Source organism: Puntigrus tetrazona, chromosome 21, assembly GCF_018831695.1.
Source record: "Puntigrus tetrazona isolate hp1 chromosome 21, ASM1883169v1, whole genome shotgun sequence".
NCBI classification, from domain to species: Eukaryota; Metazoa; Chordata; class Actinopteri; order Cypriniformes; family Cyprinidae; genus Puntigrus; species Puntigrus tetrazona.
In genome coordinates, this window is record NC_056719.1 from 15,702,156 (window position 1) to 15,727,129 (window position 24,974).

At 36.8% G+C, this 24,974-nt stretch overlaps 1 protein-coding gene across 1 annotated transcript in view; it reads right to left on the reverse strand.

Moving 5' to 3' along the window:
* Window positions 1–1,024: 1,024 nt before the first annotated feature.
* gabrb4 (gamma-aminobutyric acid type A receptor subunit beta4) overlaps window positions 1,025–24,974 on the reverse strand; it is a 44,575-nt gene continuing 20,625 nt past the window's right edge. Inside the window, exons 3-10 of the mRNA XM_043222084.1 lie at window positions 24,891–24,958; window positions 20,590–20,810; window positions 15,156–15,238; window positions 13,074–13,211; window positions 10,518–10,670; window positions 9,117–9,373; window positions 8,379–8,468; window positions 1,025–8,128 (exon numbers count right to left, since the gene is read on the reverse strand). Coding sequence (XP_043078019.1) covers window positions 7,775–8,128; window positions 8,379–8,468; window positions 9,117–9,373; window positions 10,518–10,670; window positions 13,074–13,211; window positions 15,156–15,238; window positions 20,590–20,810; window positions 24,891–24,958 — 1,364 coding nt within the window. The 3' untranslated portion in view covers window positions 1,025–7,774. The remainder of the gene's footprint in view (window positions 8,129–8,378; window positions 8,469–9,116; window positions 9,374–10,517; window positions 10,671–13,073; window positions 13,212–15,155; window positions 15,239–20,589; window positions 20,811–24,890; window positions 24,959–24,974) is intronic.

Genomic DNA, 24,974 nt, shown 5'->3' on the forward strand with positions numbered 1-24,974 from the left:
TCACCAAGTTATATTTTGTAACACATTTATTTTAAGGTGTCCTTGTTACAGTGTAATTATACAATAAGTGCTGAATAATAATATAATTACCTACATATACAGTACGCACTATATGTTTAGGGTTAGTTACTTGCATGTAATAGTGCATAATTAAGTGCTATTTTAAGAGTAGGTACATACTAATAATCTCTTTTTGATGCCCTGTAAATATATTGATTTTAAATTCAACATGTTGTCAATAAAAATCTATACTAATTTGGACAGTCTAGAATCAAAAATAATTATTTAATGGAGTTGGAAGCATGCAATTTATGCATCTAATGCTCTTGAATATTTAACAAAAAAATTGCACAAAATATAGCACAAAAAATGTTAAATTAAAGGAGACTTTACTGTATTTACTGTTCACTGCATTGCAGCTGGGTACTTCCTGCGCTTAGACTTTTTTTTATTCGGTTTTGTCTCCTGAAAAAGTTTCTATAAAGTGATGCAACTGTTTCAGTTTCTCATCAAAGCAAGTTAGATAGACTACCCTTTATGGCATATGGGAGTCCTAATATTCATGTCTTTTCTTCTGATTCTCTTGCAAAATCTTGACAATATGAGCATCCAGACTAATGTGGTTATGGGGCAAAGATTACACTCTTGCAGCAGGGATTCTGATGGTACTTTATTCAGGACCAAGGGTTGGGCGGGAGGCGTATCTTTAGTAATGTGTCATTATGATAATCAAATTCAAACTGATTATACAAGACATTGTATATGTGTGTGTGTATGTGTGTGTGTGTATATATATATATATATATATATATGATTTTTTCTCTGCAGCCCTTTAAAAAACTGAAAAAAATCAAATAAAATGACAGTGTGAAGACCTGCAGCACGTCTCTCTTTACATCATGTTCTGAAAATTATACATGATTTACCATTTGCGGACTAATTAGTTAAAACCAATATCCCGAAGAAAAGAAATGCAAACATTAGTCCACAAATGGCAAATGAAAAGACTTCTGCATTGTCGTTATTTACTGTATAAGCCTTTATTTGTAAAAAGTCAGTTGGTTACTTATAACCCTTTTTTTGTACCACATACTGTAACATCTTGTATTAGTAAAAAACACATTTTGCTCAAACACCTAGAAAAGCTGACCGACACCATTACATTAATTGGCACTGACAAAAATAAAAGAAAGAAAGAAAAAAAGAAAAAGTAAAGAAAAAAAAAAGAAGAGAATACAACCATATACTTTACAAATGTTGATTTCATGAAGACAAATCATACCCCCAAATGGATCATCAAAAATCATCACACCTCAATAGTTCAACAGAATCAAACCAAGAGCTTAATGAGAACAAAACCAGTACAACACAAAAACAGAATGCATTTTACTTTCAGGGCAGGATGTAAAGTAGAAATATATTTCCTTTCTATGAGAAAACATCAACAATAAGAGTTAACAATTCATTTAAAGAATACAACAAATACAGGCAAGTAGAAATGAAACGAAACAGTACTGAATAGCAATTGAATTTTCAAATTAGGTATGAGGTGGTTGCCCTAGATATTTGCCAATTTTTTTTTAGTTTTTGGGATGATTTTCTCTTCAGGTTAGTACTTTTGCTTGAGTGAGCTGTGTTTATGTGTTATAATTCGCTATATCAGTAACGCTATCCTGGCGCAAAGGGAAAAAAAATCAAATAAAAATATCAGCACAGCAAAGTCACTGGCCCATACATTTCAACAAACTCTAAGAATTTGCTCTGCCAGTCATGCATTCTCATGGCATGAAACTTTAACTTGCTGTTTTGCTCAACGAGATGTAAGCAGGTCTAGTCTACTTTGAACTAATGGCTTAATAGGTGTGTCTATACTCCGTATGTGATATACAAAAAAGCAAGAGAGGAATGAAAATGTGCATATCTTCGCATACATCTTTTTATTTTTTTTAAGTGATGATTCCATGAATCGTATTCTCCATAGCTTTCCTTTTCTGATATAGTACGTTTCTTTTTTTGTTCTCTATTTTTAATTTAAGATTTACAGTGTTTGGTTCGATCTCTGTGCACAGGAAGAAGCAAAAAGCTTTCTTTCTTCGTATGTGAGGGTGATATGAGTGGCCAGTTTTAGGATAGAAAAGAAATTACGAAAATAAACCTTTCCGAAAAGAGACATGCAAAACAAAACCGTGTGAGTTTTTCTCCTTTTCTTTTTTTTTTTTCAGAGATAGGTTCCGTTTGCAGAAGTTATGCCGGTGCTGTAAAAGCTGTCCATGCCAGTAGCATTGAGGCTAGCTGTTATTACCAACTGCCCTGTTTTGTTCATGCATTAAGAAATATAAGTGAAAGATATCATATTTACAATACAATTCACATGTAATTACACATATACACAAGAGGCAAGAAAATTCACATTAAAATCAGTTCAACAGTTTTTGTACTTCCTTTTCTCCTGCTTCATGGGTGGATGTTGCGAAAGACAAAAAACGATGTACTCGAGTAAAAGCTATTCGATGATTTGTCGAGTTATGTCAATGGTATGAAAATGCGGAAGTGAGCATATGGGGTGATTTTGTGTGAAGTGCGTAGATAGTTATGTCCTTCGTTGTCATCAGAACGCATTAGCCTCGTTGAGTTCTGTCAAACCCTCCCACCCCCCGCCGTAAGTTGTGCAAAGCTGTTTTAAAAAAAGGACAAAAAACATGAACAAACAGCACGTTCTCCTAGAACTAAAGCAAAGTGCAAGGCGAAAGGAAAATGTGCCCCCTATCCCCTAACCAGATAGCAAATTACACAGAAGAAATCATACTTTAAAATTACGATGAGTCACATTCTCCAAAAAAGGCCAACAATCCCATCGGTGCTCAAGAGTATGCTACCTTGACACAATGTTATTCTAAATGCTATTCCCGGCCCGTTATTTCCTAAATAATATCCATCTTAATAGATGGAGTCTGCAACAGTGTATCTACGGCTGAGCCACTATTCTTAAGAGAGTGTGCAAGATTAGTTGCGAATATAGACACGAAGGGCCCGTTTCTTTTCAAACAAACACAGTTTTTAAGGTGGCAAAGAAAGCTAGAAATGACACATGTATATTAAAGTGGTCAAAACTGAACGCTGTTTTGTGCATCACTAGCTAAAAGTGGTAATTAGCAGCAATTTATATCACAATTTAAAACCCACATATCCGACACATTCTGATAACAGAGCCACCGACCTTCAAATTTGATTAATTTCATAAAAAATAAATAAAATACACAACAAAAGACACAGGTTGTTTGAATATAAAGTCGCTAATCATGCAGAATAAGTACTGATGTAGACTTTGCGATTTTGAAATTAAGATTACTAAAGAGAGCTAATTTAACATGGACTGCCATGAGTCAACTACCAACTCTCAACTCAGTGCTGCTACATTTATCTGAGTATTTTGGCCAAATGACCCATGTAAACTGGCAAATTGGTCTCAACGACAATTTATCTATCCTAGCACTACGGTGTAACTAAACTTTCAAATCAAAAGCTAAAATGCTAGCATGGTTTGTTGCATGCGCCTCTCCTTCGGTGAAACATATGTGAGAATGTATGATTAACCTGATAGCTATTTCTAAAACAGCAACTTGTGCCATTGTAGATATTCGATGGAGCTATGTCTTTGTACTGCAGTAGGTTGCAGACTTAGCAAACAGGTCAAGCAGGCTATAAAGAAATTAGCATTTGGGCTACATGTAAACCCTTCATGTTGTGGGAATAATATTGTACTACTTCTTGCCATGTAATCTGTAATCCGTGCATTTTTTTTTCTTATAGGTTATCCATACCATACTTTCTGGTGTGAATTACCATATATATCCAAGTTTCCACTTACAAAACTCAGAACCAAATAACCTGGATAAAATGTTGAAATATTGTTTAATACGATTACGAGAAATAAAATTGTAACTAGGAGTTCGCCCAGTTAAAATATATATAACTGGAACACAACTGTCAAGTTAAAGTAAAAATAAAAAGGCATAGATAATAATAATGAGTTCACAATTTGTAAGATAGAGGTGTAATTATGAAAGTGAGACATAGGAATTCTAAACCTGTAAATATTTAGTTATTTAGTAAACATTTTGGGGTTCTGAGGTTAAGCAGTGGAAACATAGCCAGAGTACCCGGGTGAGACATTTGAGGAAACTGATTTATCACTATATTTTCTAGGTTCTAGAACTGAATTGTACCCCAAATGTCCAATGATCAAATTATAATGCTCTATAACCATGTTTAAGGCTTGAATTGAGTTGAAAGAGAATCACTCTCTCATGAACTTTGTTGTATTTGCATTGTATTGCTCAGAAATATTTCATGAAAAATGCTTAGTGATCTCGTTAAGGCAAATCTTGCAGGGACGAATGCCCACCAACCAGAATCTTACCAAAAATCTGTCCTAGGTGTAAGCTCACTGTGAATAAGCAGAGTGCTGGTGCTACAAGAACATGTTGATGATCAACACAATATCCATTTGCACAAATTCAACATCCAACATGTCTCAGTGGCACAGTATGGCTGTATTAGCATTTCTCTAATCCCCCTTGCTATCGAGAAATTCAACCCTTGCCTATCGTGATTGGTCAGGACGCATGGACCAATAATGTTTCAGATTACCCTGTGGAACGTTAAACTGAGCATTAGCGAAAAAGACTGCATAGTGCCAGCAAGTCTACTAGAAGGTAATGAAGCTATGTAGCAAATGGTCGCTAACTTATATATGTATATAGTTATGAACCTCTTGTACAAACTACTACTAAGAATTTCTAATTATTCTCATGGATAATATACCGAACCACAGGTTATGATACTGTATGCACTTTTTTCTCTATTGTTAGTCACACTAAGGAAACAATTAGAGCACCTATTAACACTGATTGATAACTTAGAGCAGTAATATCTGATACAAAAATATATCAACATCCTTTTAATTGTGCAGTCTTTATCAGTAAATAGTGACTGGCGCTCAAATGATAATAAACTTAAATAGATATGCCACTTAGACGTCGTGCCACTTTTCCACCTTTCCAATTTGTCAAAGGCAAAGCAGACTATGTTTTCCAGTCTCAAAAAGAAAAAGAAGAAAACAATAAAAAAAAAAAAAAAAAAAAAAAAATCTGGTCCGGAATACATTAAGAGAAACGTTGGCTAATGGTGCAGTTGGCATTTTCAACTTATCACTACACTTGTCTACAACACTGCACTAGTAGAGGTGGACCGATATTGTAGCTTTAAAGGTCTGATCTACATTGTAAATGCACATCTAAACGCTAAAGATTAAATGTGTGTACCTAACTACTCTGCCTTTGAGCCTTCATTGGCAAAGCATTGCAGCATCTCGAATGCCTACTGGGAGTTGTAACTGGCCAAGGCACCCCCATAACACTCATAATAGTTAGGGTTTCTCAAGAAAAGCACTCTGACCTCCATCCTCTTTTAGTGCAGATTTGCGCTTAACTTAATTGCTACACTGTGCATGCAACTGTGCATGTCTTGCTTTGCACTTGAGAGTACTGGCTCCCTTGCACAGGTGTTATGGTCGTGCTCACAATAACAAATATAATAACACATTAAGTGGAAATCCTTCAAACGTGCTCCTACGGTCATCTGCTGACTGACTCAAATACCTTGAGGTACAGCCTCCTATACCTTCGGATTTCCCTGATTCCTTTGTTTCTCCATGGAATGAATGATCTGTTGGTGATTTGGTGGCTGGTCCACACTTTCCCGAGTGGTGTGGGGGTCGAGAGCCAAGGGAATCTGCTGAGATCTGAGGTCTGAGGCCTGCTCAGATGATCCTTCTCAGGTAACCCAAGCAAATTCAAGGCTCTCGTGTTCTCAAACCACCACCGGACCCTCTTTCCTTTTAAATGTCCCCTTGCTCAGTTATTCAGCAGTTCAGTTCTCAGTCGCATCTTCAAGAACTGATCCAACATTGCCGTGAAAAGCATCTGTTGGAATGCTTCTCCTCAACCGAACTGCTCCGAGCAGTGAGACATCTAGACACTACCAGAAACGAACGTGGATGGTAGATGAACTGATATATGAAATTGAGCAGTCACCTGGAGATAGAGAAAGATCTGGTGACCTCAGTGTCAATGAAGCTGAGGTAAATCATAATGAGGTGAAGCCCAAAAGAAATGGTGGTGGGTGAATCAGAGGTTAATGGTAAAAAGAGAAATGGATTATAGGCCTTTTTGGTTGTCACTTCAGTTCATGGCTTTTATCGTACATGTCATTTTGCCCCGAAAAGACTCAGAAGCTTTTTTTTTTTTTCTCCTGATTATGCTGATGTCATTCATCTTTGAGATTCAATCCCAAGATGCAAAACGTCAGAGCTGTGGGTGGGTCTGCAGTGCTTAAAGTGAAAGGTCAAAGATCAAGGGTCATTTGGCCCTCTTTCACTGATTGATGAACTGAGGACACATCCTTCAGGTTTCAGACAGGCACATTTTAGAGAAACTAAAAACATCAGCGTATATCATTCTCAGGATGGATCACTACAATGACTGAATATATACAATATCAGGTCACACTATGGTTCGAGTGGTCGACTTAAACATGAAACAGATAAAAACATGGTCACATCCCCTGTTGAATACACAATAATCTTTTCTTTCCTTATTTTGTACATTTTCACATAGTTGGACTAACTTCAAATCCAAGTTCTAAAGAAACGTTACAGCTCACTAAGGGTTTCCCTCCATTCCAAACAACACAAAGCTCTACAAGATGTTCATGAATACTGTATCAATAGAACAGATGGAATGCACTAGGAACAAGAGTAAAGAAAGAACAGCAACACTACCTGACCATGTCAATAAGGCTACTGAATGAATGAATGTACTCTTTTTTGTTTTTTCTTTGTTTTCTGAAATTCCCAATGAATGAAGCGTACCGGTGGTATCTATTAATGAACTACCTCTAGAACATGTTTAGGTGATGCCCTCCAAAAAATTGGGATTAAACCCTTAGCCCAAAACCGAAAAAAGGAGAATCTGCAAAAAAGAGAGAAGGGAAAAAAATGAAACATACTGACTCTGGGCAGGATGCATTGGTTAAAACTCATGATGGCCGTCCAGTGTAAACCATTGACCAGAGCTGAGAGGTCCGATAAAGAGAACACTTGTCACTTGCAAAATCAAGGAATGACACATAATTCCAAAAGAGGCTGCTGTACAGTGTAGAAACGGACATTTCCGTCAATCTCTTTCATGGGGATGGGGAAAGCAGTGGATCGGGTCTGGGGGCCTGCTCGGCCGATGCCCCGAAATGCACAAGCCACTTCTGATTTCATGAGCTGCGGTTGGGAGAGCTTGATTACAGTATCGATAAAAAGCCGATGAGACGTTCTTTTTCTCTTGCGATCTTTTCTTTTAGCAAAAATATCATGCAGTCTTTAGTTCCGTACCCTCGAACAGGGGACTAACATATGTTACTCGTCGTTTGTTTCAGAAGGAAAAGAATTCAAATATTTGAAATGTTTCTTTTGTATTATTCTTAAACATTCAAGTCATTCTATATAATACGTTTCTCTTTTTTTGTTGATGTTGTTTTTTTTTACACCAGAAAAGTCCTTTAGATTTTACACACGCATGTGTATATAGAAATATAATATATAGAAATATGCATATACATATGTAGCAACTTTTCATATATGTGTACACATATTTTCCAATTGTATCAAAGCCAATTCAATGTGCTCTCAAAATATGGCCCATGTTTCCTAGGGGAACACATATCAATTCACGTAATACAACCAATAGATAAGGTTGAAGAATCCAAAAGTGATAGGAAAAATGACCCGGGACCACTTGTCAATGGTGCTAACATCCGTCAAGTTGGGGATTTTGAGCTTCAGCTTGGACGAGCGCCTTCTTAGCCTGCAGTTGGCACGACTGCGCATGGCGCTGCGGTCCAACGAATGGTGGCTGAACCCGTCCCGAGAAGCCATGGGCTTGCGAAACTGCACTCCGGAGCTGTCAAAGGACATGACGGAGTTCCGTGAGTCACTGACGCTGCTGCCAACGTCGGACGGCATCACCTCATTGTTCATCTCCAAAGTGGTGAGAAGAATGTTTCCATAAGCGTCCACCTTGAGACAACACAAGAGAGAGAAGGCTGATCATGAGAGGGACTGAAGGTCCTAAACTGTCTCAAACAACACCTTTCATGCGAATGCTGCGATGTCAAACTCATAGCAAACAAACTTTACTTGGGAAGAGAAATCTTTACACAAATCATTCAAAATGCGATGGCTGACACACACAAACACGCACACAGTAGTTAATGGCAATATTTCATCAACTTCTGAGTCTACTGATATGATTTCTAAATGCATGTACCCCGACTTTTCTTTGTTCCTCGAGATACAGATTTCTTCGCTGTGTATATGACCTGAGGGTGTTGCTTTGAAACGGCGCTGAAATGGAGTCCTTGTGATGTGAAAGAAAAAAATTAAGAGAACATTAAAACGGCCATATAAATTGACAATCAAGCAACAGTTTTCGAAGAATACAATAGCGCACAAACAGGAGGGTGAATAAGAAAGAGCTTGCAAAAAAAAACGCAGACACAAATGCCTTAATTCAGTCAAACCATCATTACACTAGTTTAGTCGCTGAGCTTAGTTAGTCTACACAGTTGTTGTAAGTATGAAAATGGCTGACATGTTTTGAGAAGGGAAAAATGATTCGGTTTAGCTCGATGCTACTCGGATTGAGAAAGAAGCCTGCGGCAATAAAGCAGACCAGAATCTGATAACGTAATGACAATGTAATTTGTAACTTTCCGAGTCAGAGGAAGCTCTCTTAATAATGAAATGCTGCTTCAATCAAATTAAATACGTCACTGATTAAGTAAAGTGATGGTTAATGGGCTATTGAATGTTCATTTTTAGCGGTGATGTGAGGCGATTCATTCAGGTGCTAAAGTTGTTCTGCTTACAAACTAAGTGCATACGGATTCATTTAGACATGCATGAACATTGTCAACGCTTATTAAATTCATTTAAATTATCTTTTAATTAGCACAAAAATGAACTCCGCAACCATTATAAATGGTTTACGAAAGACCTTGCATACCTGTTCTCTCAGACGCTTCTCCTCATAGCGGGGACGCTCGTTGTTGGCTTTGTTTAGCCTTTCGTTGATCTTTTTCTGCTGCTGGGGTCCCCTTCCAAAGAACACATAGTTTACGAAGGCATATTCGAGCAGGGCCAGGAAAACAAAGACGAAGCAGCCCATGAGGTAGACATCGATGGCTTTCACATAGGGGATCTTTGGGAGGGTCTCCCTCAGGTGGGTGTTGATGGTTGTCATAGTGAGCACCGTAGTTACACCTGCAAGAAAGCCATTTGAATATACCATGTCTTGTTTACGCAAACTCGCATCTAAGCTTTCGTGGACCACTTAACAGGGATGTCATGGCCCTACTTTATGCCCATACACAAATTGAAAAAAAAAGGGAAACAAAACATGCCACTATGTAGAGGATTCATATTGGATGCTAAGTAACTTTTAGGTATTACTTTTAGGATGTTAACTTTTAGGATCACTTTTTCAGGTGGGGGTCCCACTTTATATTAAAGTATATTAAAATATTGAGGGGGGATACAGGTAAGGTTAGGGAGAGCTTTAGTGGTATGGGTAGGTTTCATGGTTGGTTAAGGTGTAAGAGACGGGTCAACAGTAAATATAAATGTAATTACAGAAATTAATTACAAACGTAATAGCATGCAGGTATTTTTTAAATATAACCCAACCTCATAAAATATGTGTAAAAGGGACTTTTCTGCAGCAGTGTTTTTTTACATACCTTACTACTCGTTTTATGGCAGTGTCAATGAGAGGTAGTTAAAAACATATGTACACACTAAGTGCATTTTATGGACTTACTGATTTAAAAGTAAGTCAATAGAAGTTAAGGCCACTTAACAGAACGTGAATTTTTTAGAAACTAAAGATGCAACAATTTTAAAGGCTAAGAAAGAATTCTGACAATAAACTGTAGAAAAATCAGACATAATATCATAAAGTGTCATGTCCTAGAATGATTTTGGATGGTCTGCATAGCCTTGTACTCGTGAAAAAAGGTTGTTTGTCAGCTTAGCAATTGTCACTCAGGTGAATGCATTAGGAATGGTAAGCACGGTTTTCTCAAGCTATTTTAGATCTACCTGATCTACATACACATTGGACTATTCTAATTTTAATTTTGTACCTGCATTGCCTGCATAATTACATTTAATGCAAATCTTCCAGGGAAGTCAGTGACAAATGGAGTCAAAGTTGAAACCACTTGAACTTTTGAGCATCACTCAAGTATATTGCACTGGGGAACATTAATGCAGGTCATGTGAACGGGCCACTTTAATCAAGATTGACAAAAGGTATAGAACATAAGAATAATTGAACATTCAAAATGGTTACGTTTTTATACAGGGGGAAAAAACACTTCCTGTTGAACAAAATGTTAAAGGTTACCCAGGGCCACACGAGCAGCAGAGGCATCGTAGTTAATCCAGAAGGAGACCCAGGACAAGATTGTGATCAGGATTGAGGGCATGTAAGTCTGCAGGATAAAGTAGCCTATGTTCCTCTTGATGCGGAAACTCAACGACAGCCGAGGGTATGAACCTGGGGAGACACGAGTACACAGCAGAAGCCAAAAAAAGAGAGATGTCAACATGCAAGATGAAACACAAAAGAGCAAGCACAGGAAAAACAGATCTACAATTTGCAATTGTCAAAGTCTGCACTTTGACAACAGATAGTCATTTTCCCATTTGTTCGGATAGAGCATTTAATTTCCCCAAAGCAATGGATTCCTTCCCAGGGACTAGTTCCATTCCAATTAAACATGGCAGAAAGTCGCAAACATGGCAGATTTGTCTGAAACCCCCTTCTCAGCAGGCAGCATCTATGCCCCTCTGAGAATTGTCACAAAAGCCTGCAGTGTCTTTTTTTTTTCAATTTAGCTGTTTAATACAGGGAATTTGAGAGAAAAAAAAACGACAATTATGCAACTGAAGAGCATGTCCCGTTAATGTGTAAAATATGGTGTACGGTTTAAGACAACTGTAAACAGCATGTTTCAAGAAGCCTTTCCAAGATTGGCCGCTAAATGTTAGGTGCGATATGAATAATTGACTCATTCAGTTTGCTGATTATTTAAATTGCTATGGCTATTTATTAACGTTAAAGGCATTTTCTTTCTTATTCCCAGTGGTCCCAATTTCCCTGTGCTCGGGCTGAAGTGAAAGGTTTTTGTATAAGGATGCAATAGAACAGATTCCATCGGGAGCTTTTTAGCAGCAATTTTATCCAAGGGAAAAGGAATAAATTAATCAGGGTGTAATTTATATAGCATTTGAACATGATGCCTGATACCTGATCAAAGCTTGCATAAAACTGATGAATCAGCAGTAGCCCTTTTTTATTATTATCGTCAGTCACTCTTGTTTGGACACTTCAAAATATATCTTCATATATGAGCAACAACACTCAAAATGATAGCCACATTTCCTAAATTAATTTAAATTGAGCAATGCAGCACAATGATCATAAACCTTAACCAACCTTATTCATTGCATTGTTTTCAGTGAGAGTGACATTCATTGCATTGTTTTCTATGTTGAGTACAGCATTCAAATAGTCAAAATAACTAACTAAACAACATGTTAAGCTGCATGTGTCACGTCTTTGGACCTTGTGTTATTGTTTTTGTCGTGTGCCATGTGTTCCGTATGACCCACTTTAGTTAATTGTCTTTATTGTCTTCAGCTGTGTCTATTTAATTTAGTGATTTCCAGTTTGTATTTAAGTTCTAGTTTGATCCTGTGTATTGGTCGGTTCTCGTCTTAAATGTGCGTGTGGATTTTGTCCTGCCTGCCTGTAAAGACTTAAGATTAAAGCGTTTACTTTACCTTATGCTCGTTGCGTGCTCACCCGTGCCAGCATGGCAGTAATTCAATTATTTTTAGAACTAATAATTTTTCACAACAAGAAGCAGTGTAATATTTTACAATTCTACACCAAATTATTCACTTGCAAACTGTTTGATTTACAAGAACTATCAGAATTCACACACACACGCAGACATTTAAAAAAATGTTACAATTTGCAATTTTACCTTGGTTAAATTTTTTTGGCTTTTAGTTTAGCTGTAGAATTGAGTTACACTTTATTTTGATAGTCCACTTTAGAAATTCTGCTAACTATAAGTAACTTTGTAACTAAATGTCAGCAAATTCTCATTTACTTGCAGCTATGTGTCTACTAACTCTCAGTGTAGACTGTTAGGGTTGGTTTAGGGTTAGCAGAATAAGTTGACATGTACTTGTAAAATTTCTGATAGTCAGTATGTAGCATGTTGTGGAGCCATCGAAATAAAATACTTGAAGATATTAAGCAGACAGTCTACTAATACTCTAATGACTGCTAGTTGCAAAAGTTACTTACTGTTGTCTGACGTGGACTATTGAATTGTTGCCTGTGTTTGATTTATTTTATTTATTGTAAATTTAATGCTGTCCCTGTGAGTGACATTCACGTTTATGCCTTGATACTGCTTCGTTTATGGATAATACATTGTATGATCTAATAAAGCCTCTTGCAGGTTTGCATGATTATGTGAATTTAAACTTGCAGATGTTTGCTCTGAGCTTTTAGTTAAACACATTCCAAACAGTCCCATTAAAACAAGTGGCATATTGATGCGATCTCATGTTATTGCTCATTAATTTTTGGTCTGTTTTTAATGTTTAGTACAGCTAAGCTCACGGTTCATTTTTCGACAAATTTTCCTGAATTTGAGTTCACATAGGAGGCACTTAGAAGAAGTCTCATTGTGAGCATGAGCTAAGCTAAAGAAATTTCAAATGCTAACACTGATAACTGATCTTTTTGTTTACGATTTAATATATTACACGACATGGGCATGGGTGAAATTCACATGCAGAAACCAAATCGCTAAAATGCGAACGCCAAATGCAATATAAGTTGCTTCGAAAGTATTTGGACCAAGCAAGTTGTCCATACCTGTAGTAAACCTCACTTCTCTGGACACAAGACGTAGCTCCACAATGGAGAACTGAGGCAATTCCAGTTTGTCCACACCTGTCACGGCATTGTCCCCACCTTGCCAGAAGAACACGATATCATCTGTGGTGTACCCATCTGCGGAGATTGTAGACAGTACAATGCATATTTAATAGTGTATGTGTCTTATACAACCATAGCATTGGAAAATGGCAGTTTTACATCTAGCAAACAGATTTCAGTGATGATTGATACAAACTACCGGAAGACACCGAGCAAATTAGTTTATTTCCTTCATCGAAGGTGACAAAAGTGTGATTTGTGTTTTCGTGAAGTGTGATTTGGTCTGCGTTACGCGGCGTCATCAGCACTGTTAATTGCAAAAATGAATGGCTCTGCTGTGTGCCATCTAGCTGGTCGCTGTGTTCAGTTTCCGCACACATTTTAGAGCGTTTAACGTGCTTGCTGTACGACAAGCTGCGTCACAATGAGTTATGGAAACGAAGCTCTTGCCAACTGAATTTGGGCACTGAATGAAACAATTCACACGATAATGACTTTGCAAGAGAAAATTAAACAATTTTGCAAATAATTTACACAAAATTAGGCAATTTATGTGAGAATGTTTTATTGAAAAATGTATGAGACACAACTATTTTGCATAAAAGCGTTTTTTGAACACTTTCTGCATTGACTGTGATGTATCAATGATTTACAAATAAACTTTTCCTTGTGTTTCATGAATGTGCACCACCGCGCAGTTAGCGATGCGCGTTATCTGAATAACAAACATTAGTGTTTCGAAAGTAAGGAAATGTTGATACTAGCAAATCAGAAAAATCTCATGCCTCAGCAAGGCGGTAGCTTCTGACCCATTGATCTGCAGTAAGCATGAAACAAAGCGCGCGGTGTAATCATTCGAAACACAAATCTAGCTATTTGACTGGGCTCCTCTGATGTATCCATGATAGACAGGGCACGCCATCCTGGTACGACTGACTGATCGATAGAGCAGGGCACCTCATTGATAAACCGGCAAACACATTCAATCTTACCTACGTCTGTCAATTGTGCCATGAGCCCTCGGTGTCAAACCCCTACAAGAACATCTATCACTCCTGACACCCAAAGACAGAGTGGGCAGGACTGCAGATATGGGTGATTGCTCTAAATGGGTTTAATGATTACGTTTGCTTACATTAGGTGTCCGTGGAGTGTGACAGAGATAAGAAGTAAAAGTGAAATTGATGAGTTCAAACTGCTGTTGCCCACGGTCATGGTTTCTTCAAGGTGATTAGGTGGTTAGAACCTGAGTCAGGGTTGGCGTTTGTGAAGATGACTGATGAATCGCACCAAGCGATGGGGATTCTGATTCATTTCTTCAGTTTTGTTTTTTTAAATGATCTAGTTCAAATTTTCTAGTTTGTGCAAGATCGCTTTTAGGTAGCTTACTGCGCTTTATGTCCCAGTTTCAAAGTGGCGCTAAAACACAGGTTCAATACATTTTTTTCATGCTAACAGTATTGCTGTGCTTTATTATGTTGCTTTTGTCACATATTGCCACGGTTCAGAATTCAAACATCCGGGAGAATGTCTCTAAAAGTTAGTGCTTCCTGGAAGTTGGAAATATGCCCTATACCAAATCTAATCCTAAATCTACCCGATAGTGTTAACAAATGTACAACTAATATCAAAAGGCATTTGTAGATGCAAATGTAAATTTGTGTGAAAATGAATAAAAGAGCCTCTAGTGTTAATTTCTTTAGAAAACTGCAGTGATATGTACTTATTGGTACATATTTTGTGTATCGCTAAATATATATTTATGCCATGAGACCAAGTTTTTAATCATTGTGTGAATTATATGTAACCATCTAATCCATAAGCATTTTAAAATAAAATGTACTCTAATTACAAGTGCTTAATTTTTGAAATATGATTACATAATTCTGAATAACATGTAGTCAGTTACTACCTTTTGTTTGCATATGTAGGCAGATGCAGGTAAAAAAATATATAAATGTAAAAAGGTCTGGTAGGCAAAGCGTACATAATGCATTATTAATATACCCATATACTTACAGCTCTCAATCTCTAGGGTGCAGTTCTGTTCATCGAGGGGGTACCTTCTCAGGTCCATCATGCAGGCTGCTGTAGTGGTTATTCTGAAGAACAGGACAGAAAGAAAAACAAGGAATGGATAGAAATAGACAGAGAGAGAGAGAGAGAGAGACTGTTACCTTGGTAACCTTTAGGAAATCATAGCTTAGCCTTGACTGCACCATATGAATATCTGAGTCATGAGTAATGTTTGAAATCTATTCTCTTAATCTAAGAAAAAAAAGAAAAGCTAAAAAAAGAGGAAAATGCAGTTAATGGTAAGCAAAATGTTTTTTAGCTTGCTATCCTGCATATTTTAGAGCAACTGTAAAGTCCTAAAAAATGCGCACACACACACACACACACACACACACACACATATATATATATATATATATATATATATATATATATATATATATATATATATATATATATATATATATATATATAATATATATATGCATGTTATACATTTTTTTCAGATAAAAAAACTGTTACTAGAATATAAAACAATAATAAAAAGATAATTACTAGTTTATATGGCATTTATAGGGATACGGCCCATTTAGCTAATGGATCATAAATCATAAATTTGCGCATTTTAAATGTCAATGTGAAATTTTTGTGATAAGTAATTAGTGTTCATCTCTCCTCCGGTACAAATTTTGAAAAAAAGTTTAAGACTAATGTGCCACGTTTAATCTCTGTAAGTAAAGTAACTCACTGGAAATATTTGCATGAGCTTGAATCCGCTAATGTTTTATTATGTTGGTCGTACTGCATATTGCCACAGTTTGTAAATGAAATGTCCAGTGACTGGTGCTAAAATGTTAAAGCTCTATCGTGTATATAAATAATGTATGACCTGAACCCAGCCGAGCTCGGTTTGAGCTCCACTCAGTGAGGTCACGAGGAGCATTATGAAACGGATTTATCAGAAGATCACTGATTGGAGGATGCCTGTTCATTGACGAGAATGAGAAACGTCCAACAATTAATTAAAAAAAATGTTTCTCCCGCGAGCAGGGAAACACCACAAATAGTTTAACGGTCCGTTGCATGGTTAGCATGAGAACACGGTGTACTTATTCATTAAAACACATGAAGATTACTAGTAAAAAGGGAGCCTGATGCAAAAATCTATATTAAAATGTATACGCAAACCATAGATGATGTTTTTTGGGGGGGTTTTTTGGGTTCGTTCAACTGGTCTGAATAAAAATGAATGAAAACGTAATTAATTTTAGTAACATTCCTCCTCATTGTCATAGCTTTTAATTCACATTTTTTCAAATGCTTATTTAAATGTAACACTTTGCAATTAATAATGACACAATACAAGGGCATTAACATCTGGCATGACGTAAGAGTGTGGTAAGTAAATTATAAAAAAAGTAACATTTTAGGTGGGATATTCATCATATATTTTGATCATAACCTATTAGCTGTAACGTTGCAAACTGAATTTTTTTATTATATTATATCATTCAGCTTACACACAAAAGACCGAGTACGCTAAATTCACAGCACATCAACAAAATGCAGGAACTGGCCAGATTTTAACAACTACGCAGAACATTTTGACAATGCTTCAAAACATGGAGCTCATATTTCAACACTTTGCACAGATGCTCCTGGGTACCTTGAGACAAAATGCAAGTTAGTTAGCAGCCGTTGATCAGAAATGCATCTCTCAGCACCCATAGCATTCGAAGTAATCGTTTACACAAAAATGAAACATCTGTCAATATTTAGTGATATCCCTTCAAAACGCACGATGCTATTTCTTCCGTTGATTACAAAAGAATAATGCTTTTGAAACCCCTTCATGCCACTTCTTTGAGATTTCTCTTTTTTTGGGGACACATTTATGGTTATATTCGCATTCATTCCTCGTATGCAATATACATCCATATCACATTTAATCACTGATATGACAGCCTTAGTCTCATCTGACCACATTCCCTTATCCCTGTCCACATTCCTCCGGTCTGACTTCATGCTGGGTTCAGGAATTATTGGATCCACGTACTCAGCTGACTCAGTCTCTCCAGGGAACTTCTAGCTGGTCAAATCTGATGCTGACAGACGTGTGCACTTCAGCGAACAGCTCTGATGCATGAAGTATTGTGATGGACAATAACGATCATTCGAGACTGTGGTCTATGAAGTGACTGTGGGATTCTTCAAAGCGGCGTGGAATTCAGATTAGCACCGTGTCCTAACCAGATGCACCAAAACGTATCTCTGCAAGGTTTGGGTTGTGGCTTTACAGCTGAAATCTCAGGTGCTGATTGGGTTTTGTAAAACATTTTAGTAACAATTTAGTATTTAGTAATCGATTCGCATTATTGAGCTGCTTATCAGCATGCATATTAATAACATATAGGTTGTTTATTATTACTTATAAAGCAGACATTCTGCATACATGCCATAATCTACATCCCTGAACAATAATAAACTATAATCTTGTCACACTAGCACATTCCCCAGAACTCAGTGTGGCGACACATATGTGAAATTTTCCTTGCGTTGAATAAATATAATATGAGCAAAATCATGACGCCTCAACGCATTTTTGTGACAGCTGCCATTTCGTTGAAAGATGGAGACTGACTCATCTTGTCTATGATGTTGCAAATAACAAATGACCTGCTCTGTCTGTCACTTATATGCAAGATAACAGATAAGTAATCCATTTGTGATAAGAAAGCAAAAATACTGCACTATATAGTAAAGTTTAAAAATAAAAATAAAAAAATATATATATATATATATATATATATATATATATATATATATATATATATATATATATATATATATATATATATATATATATATATATTTTTTTTTTTTTTTTTTTTTAATTCTAAACTGTATATAGTGCAGTATTTTTGCTTTCTTATCACAAATGGATTACTTATGCTTGGTTTTCAAAATTTGACAAAAACATTTTGAACCCTTTTGTGAACATTTTAATAGAATTAAAGAATTTGAGCAAAAAACATACAGGAAATAGATTAAAATAAAATGAAAATGTAAATGTTTTGTTAAAAATCATTAAAAAACACTGCATAAAATGTGCGCCATTAAATTTATTATCATTTTTTTACTGTATTTAGGTAGCATATTTAGCATATATAATCGTAAGGTAATGCAGAAGAATTTTTATATATATTTACAGTACATTACCGTAAAACAAGTGATGCGTTATTTACACTGGAATAGATTTATAAAATAAAGCTCCCATTTCTTGTAATGTTATATATAAACTCGACAGACATTCGCTGTGAACATGGCAACAGGGTTATACACATGACGCTGGAGTTAAATTAGGTAAGGGAGCATGGGTGTAACATAGTAATGTAGCTATTACGCTGCCTTCTGTGCATTTCACTGTGAGCGTCCTATAATTAACACGCAGGGTTGTGTTTGTTTTTAGCTTCAAAACGTTCCGAATCGAAGCCTCTGTATGTGGCTAAGAAGCAAACAACATCCGTAAAAGCCTTTTATTCGTATAGAACATACTTTGTGCAATAACATCTGCTTGTTTTTTTGTTTTTTTTATTTCATGTCACTCGCGTTTCTTTAATAGCGTGCTTTCTTGGAAATGTGTAGTAAACAGTCAGTTACCTTAGATGCTTAGTGTAAACCATCTAAAAAATACTTTGCTCGCTTAAAGACGTTCGATACGAGCATTAGCTTTCTCCTCCAAATCCCCGTAAAGCACAAACCCCTGCATATTTATAAAGCTGTGCATTTGTGGGTCATATGGAGGATGCTTTGCATATACGTACTGTAGCTGTACTAAAGCTGACTAAGGCACATTAATTCGAAATCCCTTTTTAGACACAGCAGGGCATGATATGATAATTAAACATTAACAACTGTCCTGACTCATGAATAATTTACAGCCAGCAAAGACCCATCTTAAAACGTTATTAAGAGTGGACGTATTGATACCGCAAACATCCAAGCTCTGGTTACCCTTGCATTTAAATTCTCTACAGTGGTGCAGGTTTGAGAAACCCTCGGGGGTTGGGGGGGAAGAAAGCAAGCGACCTGTGGCCTCGCTGAGATTCCTCGATTCCACCTGTGCCAGAGCCTCTTGGAAAAGGAAACGGTTTGTCATCTTTCATTATTGATAGTTTGATTGAGTGGGGCACCCAGAGCGAACTCTCTTCCTCTCCGGTGCAGGTTCTGGGTTAATGCATAGCAGAGGAGCGAGGAGGGAGAGTGGTTTGTTTTTTATTCTTGTGCCTCTGTTTGTCCAAAGAAGGATGACATTTTGAGACCACAGTATCTTACAGCACGTGGAACCTTTTAGAGCTCGGTTCTAACGGTTGACTGTTAAAGGCTTGCTCCGCCCCAGAATTAAAATGTCATTAATCACCGTAAAAGCTTTGTTTGTTTTCGGAACACAATTTAAGATATTTTTGGTGAAAACCAGGAGGCTGTGCCAGTGACTGCCGCTGTCAAGGATTCAGTAAAGCATACTCAGAATACTGCCATTAGCGGTTCAATCAGAATGTTATGAAGCGACAAAAATACTTTTTGAGCAAAGAAAATAGAAATAACAAATTATACGCACAGGATACGCAATATGCACAGGACACAAACATATACATGTGTAAATAAACACACTTTTATCATATTAGACGGAACTGAGGGGCCCCCAAATAAAATTCTTAGGGCCCCATAAAGGCTTGGGACAGCCCTGGTTGCAAAGTAAACAGATCCCTGATTGGTTTTGTGCAACCTCGAGGATTTAGCTTCCGATGTGTTTAACCTTTAGCCGACCAGATAAAAAAAAACTCAACTGGTTATAATGTTACTATATTTTTTGAGAGTAAAAACTGCCTTGATACAGAAGTTTGTCCAAGAGTTTGAAGCAGAGTTGAACTCAAAAAAGGCAAATCATCTTCATGTGATCACACTTTCTACCCAATATCATTAGCACCTTCATTTCCAACACGGTTTGTCAGTGCTGTGAACCATTAACAGATATTTTTCACACACCCCAAATAGAAGCTTTTCCATAGATAACCTGCCCCGTAACTGTGCTAGCAAGTGTGACGGAAGTTTTACCTATAATTAAAGAACTTTGATACTTTAATAATTCATTTAAGAACAACAACGCATAAAAACGATACCGTAAGCTTGGGCTGAGTGAGTGAGACCTATTCATTATAACTATTATTAGTATTATTATTCAGTTTATTACAATCAGGGGCTAAATTTCAGCGCACATTTTTAAAAATTGTAGCTCTGGATTTTGACTAAAAATGATAAAGACAAAAGCTTTTTATGCAGACTTATTGTTCACCACAGGACTTACAAAGTACATAGGGGCAGTTTCGATTTCATGTGGACTTAAAGACAATGATGTTACAACAGCGATGGCATTTACCTCAGTCCGTAAAGAACGGTGCCATCTGGATGGAGCCGAATCATTCGGTTCTTCACCGTCACACCATGCAGGAAAGACTTCTTGTCATTCAGGAAGTAGGTATCTGGGAGCCATAACTGATCAGCCACACGGTTGTCCAAAGTGAGGTTCAAAGCCATCTCAGCGTAGGCCAACCGTTTGTCCCTCCAGCTTTGTTGGAAATACATGGTGATGGTGTAATCCTGTCGAGAGCACAGAAAATCAAACTGAGGTTGGAAACTGAGGTAAAAATCTTTTTTTTTTAGTTATTCCAATGGCATATAACTTCAGTTGGCAGAAGTCATAGCTGATACGCAAACAGGTTTGATTGCAACCTTAATCGAGTATTATGTTATAAACGAAAGTCTTACGTGTTAGCTTTGGTTTGACAGGATCGGAACATGCAGAAAGGCAAACTCGTTATGGAGAAGGTAATGAAAACATTACAAAACGGATTAAGATGTTTTCCAACACCGATATTGATTAAATAAGCAGCAAAATATGCAGTTTTGATGGGATTAGGTCGATCTGAGCAGGGACTTTTGGATGTAGGGCAAACGGGATTGGCTAAGGACACTCTTAAGATCCACTGATATGAATCTACTATTTTAATGATAAAGCATTCTGTATAGACACTAGTCAAATGTAATAAGCCTAAATTTAATTGTGCTGCGTGATTTAAGGAAATGGTCAGCAAAGATGCAAAGTGCTTGATTCGGCCCTTGTTTACAAACAGTAAATGTCAGCCAATATTTTATATAAACAAATAAACATAATACTCAAATGCAATCTATAAATTTTAGTTTATAATAGCTTGTCAGTACATTCGACAGTACACCCATATATCAATACAGGCGATTATGAAATTACAGATGTATTTAAAGTTAGCTTGAAATTGAAGTCCACCCAATCTATTTTATAAATGCATGCCGTTTCGTTTCGTTTTTGTTTTTTTTGTCTGTGATCCATTACACTCAGACGTATGGCAAAAAAATTGAAGAAAAGATCTGTCACTATTCTTTCATCGTTTTTTTTTTCCTTCCAGCTCTTTAACTCTCTTATGTAGCACTTTTCTCTACATTTTTTAATGTCCAGGGAGAGGAAAGTCAAACAAAACATCCGACAGAAGAACTTGTGGTACAGTATCTTCAAAAACACCGCAGTACAAAGAAATTCCAGCGGTACCTTCATGATGGATAAATCAAAGAGACACACTTGTTCTTGAAGAGAAGGGGGAAAAGTGAAGGAAAACTTGAATACTTTTAACAAATTAAAATAAAATCTTCTGAGAGGAACCTTATGGAAATTCTTCAGTGGCCATAAATGGAGAAATTGAAGTTGACCTTTCGTCAAGATTCAGTACTAGCAAGCAAATTTGTCTCATTGTAATTACTGATGAATAATGACGAAATGTTTCTAATGGTAACTTAACCAGAAACTGTAGATGAGTTTCTACTGTTATGTCCATGCATTGTGTCAAGTGTTTGTGAAGCTATATGTTATCCCTTTAACGTCCCGGAGCGATTTCATGCAAAGATCTAGAAAAATCTCGCTGTCATCGGATTTTAATTGAATTTCACTCTGAGCTTGATAATGCAGAGCTAATTGACATACCTGCAGTTTAACGCAAGCGTCACACGAACGAGACTGCTTGCAGCATAAACACTGTCCAAAGCTTACAACAATTCATTCTACAGCAGTCATACTCACAGAAAGTATTTTAAGAATTAAGAACAAAATCTGTTTTACAGTAGATTCATTTGGGTTTTAAATTAGGAAATACTACACTAAGTTCAGTTAGTTGAGCTGCAAACTTCCAAATCAGGGTCTATACAATTTTTGGAAGACTTACAAATGTACAATGGACTATGGATGTTTATTTCTTTGCTGTAAACCTTTAATGTCACAGTTCTGGCCTGTTGCGAGTGAACAGATTGGGCCAAACGGCAACGTCCCAACATCTTTTAAAAATGTAATTTCGGTGTGCTTTTGCTTATAAAAAGGTACCTGTCTGAAGTGAAATACATATATATTGCCTAAAATGTCTGTTTAATTCTGCCCAAAATCACTCTAACACACACCACAGTGTAATTACGACTTCTAGGAAGTTCCTTGGAGCACTTAAACGAAGCATATATTTAACCAGTAGCCAATTTTCTACTCCATTTTGATTGCCTCATCAACCTTTTTCTCAGAGGCAAAAACTGGACAGTGAGAAATGTCAGAGCTGTAAAATGAACTTGCCCCATACATAATCTTCAAAGCACCTCTTTGGAAGAAGCGTTTAGTTATGAATTTTGCCGTGAAGAAAAAAAAAAATGAAATTGTTTCCTAAAAATGAGGAGCTAATGTATTCTGAGCACAGTGTCTTCTGTTCACACATCTTCTCGGCTGGGTTTATTTTAGTCAGGTGAAGACTGCTGCCTGCGATGACTGTCGAAGGGCCCTCTACGATGATGAGGACACGCCACGTTTTAGGGGCCTCTGGGAACTGAAGTCCCCACAAGTGCCATAAGTTCAGCCATCTAATTGACCGAAGGGTCTTAAGGTAGTGAATCGCACCCGAGCCCAATTGACAGGCTGACATGACCTCTGGTTTCCCTCCGAATCATTTCTAAATCACAGAAGCAAAATGCTATGTATGATATGTAATTGACATCTTTCCATGTTCCTGTAAAATAGATCTGTAGGAAAAAGGGATCTAGTTTGGACCAAGCAATTAAACCTAAAGTGGAAGCAGCTTTATTTTTCTGGTGATCTCTGAAAATTTTCCAATAAGAAATCTAATCTAGGATCATATTTCCTGCTGTCAAACCATTATTATCCAACAGTAACCTGAGGAAAACCGATCCAGGTGCAGCTCTTCCTCTCTGGGGTGCTTTATGGATTCAGGCCGCAGTCATTGAAGCCGAGGCGCTAATAAAACCAAAGTCCCTGACTCTGCATGAAGAAATGATGAATGCAGTAAGTCTGCATGGGGTCTCCACGGTAAGTATGTATAGGGAGTTGTCAGCAGAAATTTAGACGACTGCTCTTTAAGTAAACTGCTTTTTAAGGGCTCCAGGGTGGTGTTTAACTTGAGGTGATGGTCCAGAGCCAAAAGGTCTACTGATGGTACATAATTGGTCATGACCGCAGTTATACATAATCATGCATACTGATCATTTTCTTATGTAACACCTTGAAAACTAAATAGCAGATCCTTTAAACATACTGTATGTTTCTAAAGAAACACAGCTAAATTAACCAGTAAATGCCAAACTTGTACTCAGAGAAAGTCAATGTGTAGTGTGTTTATATAGGAACTGTCCATACTGATTTTGTTTTCCATGCTGATGATTTGCATATATTTAGAAATTCACATTCTATTGTGTTAATGTCAGCAGATGTTTTTAAATTTTCTGTAAGGACATTACAGTTTTACAGTGTACAACAATAATTAAACCAAAATAATATATTGACTTACAAAGACACTTTTTAGATCTTTATAATCAGCCACAATAAGTAATATTGATATATCGGGTTCATCTTTATGGTCTCATAAATATACTTCTGTGCACTTTTGTGCAACACCGTTTTTACGTTCCTTACTGCATGTTTGTCCACTGACTGGTGCTAAAACACAGGTTCAATACATGAACCCTGGCACATTTTATTAAGTTTACATAAGTACATATTGTTTTGTTTTTATTACGTTATATATAGCTAAAAGTTACTGCAATCATGTTGGAAATATGCCCTACACCAAATCCAACCCTAAACTTACTGAATAGTGTTAACAAATGCAAAACTGATATAAAAAGGCATTTGTTGAAGCATGCATGTCATTTCAATTTCCCTTTATGCAGATTCGTACTGTTTTGTCAGTTACACAGAATTATAACCGGAGATCCTGGCCTCTCAAAAACATCTCTGTACTCCGTGAGCTACCGAACAAACCTACGGTCTATGAAAACATATAGATATGAAGCTGGATATGTGTGATGCTAACTTTCAAAAGCATCAGTTTTCAAATTCCCAAGCATATTGATATTGTTATAACATGAATATCTTCAAGTAATTGTGTAAATTTGTAAATCTATACATTTGTGTAAAATGTTTTACTGCTTCTGGTGTTCATTTCTTTAGGAAACTGCGGTGATATGTACTTATTGGTACATATTTCTTGTCTCGCTAAAAAGGTACCAAGGTACGTTTATGCCATGAGAGTAGGTAGTCTTTATGACAATCTAACAACAATCAGCAACAACAGCAATGAATAATGGCAAATTAATGTTACTAACCATGTTGACTTCTGAAATGGAGTCAATACTGGCAATATTTATACTCATTCCCACAATGACTGGAGGACCTAAAGAAAGGGGGGA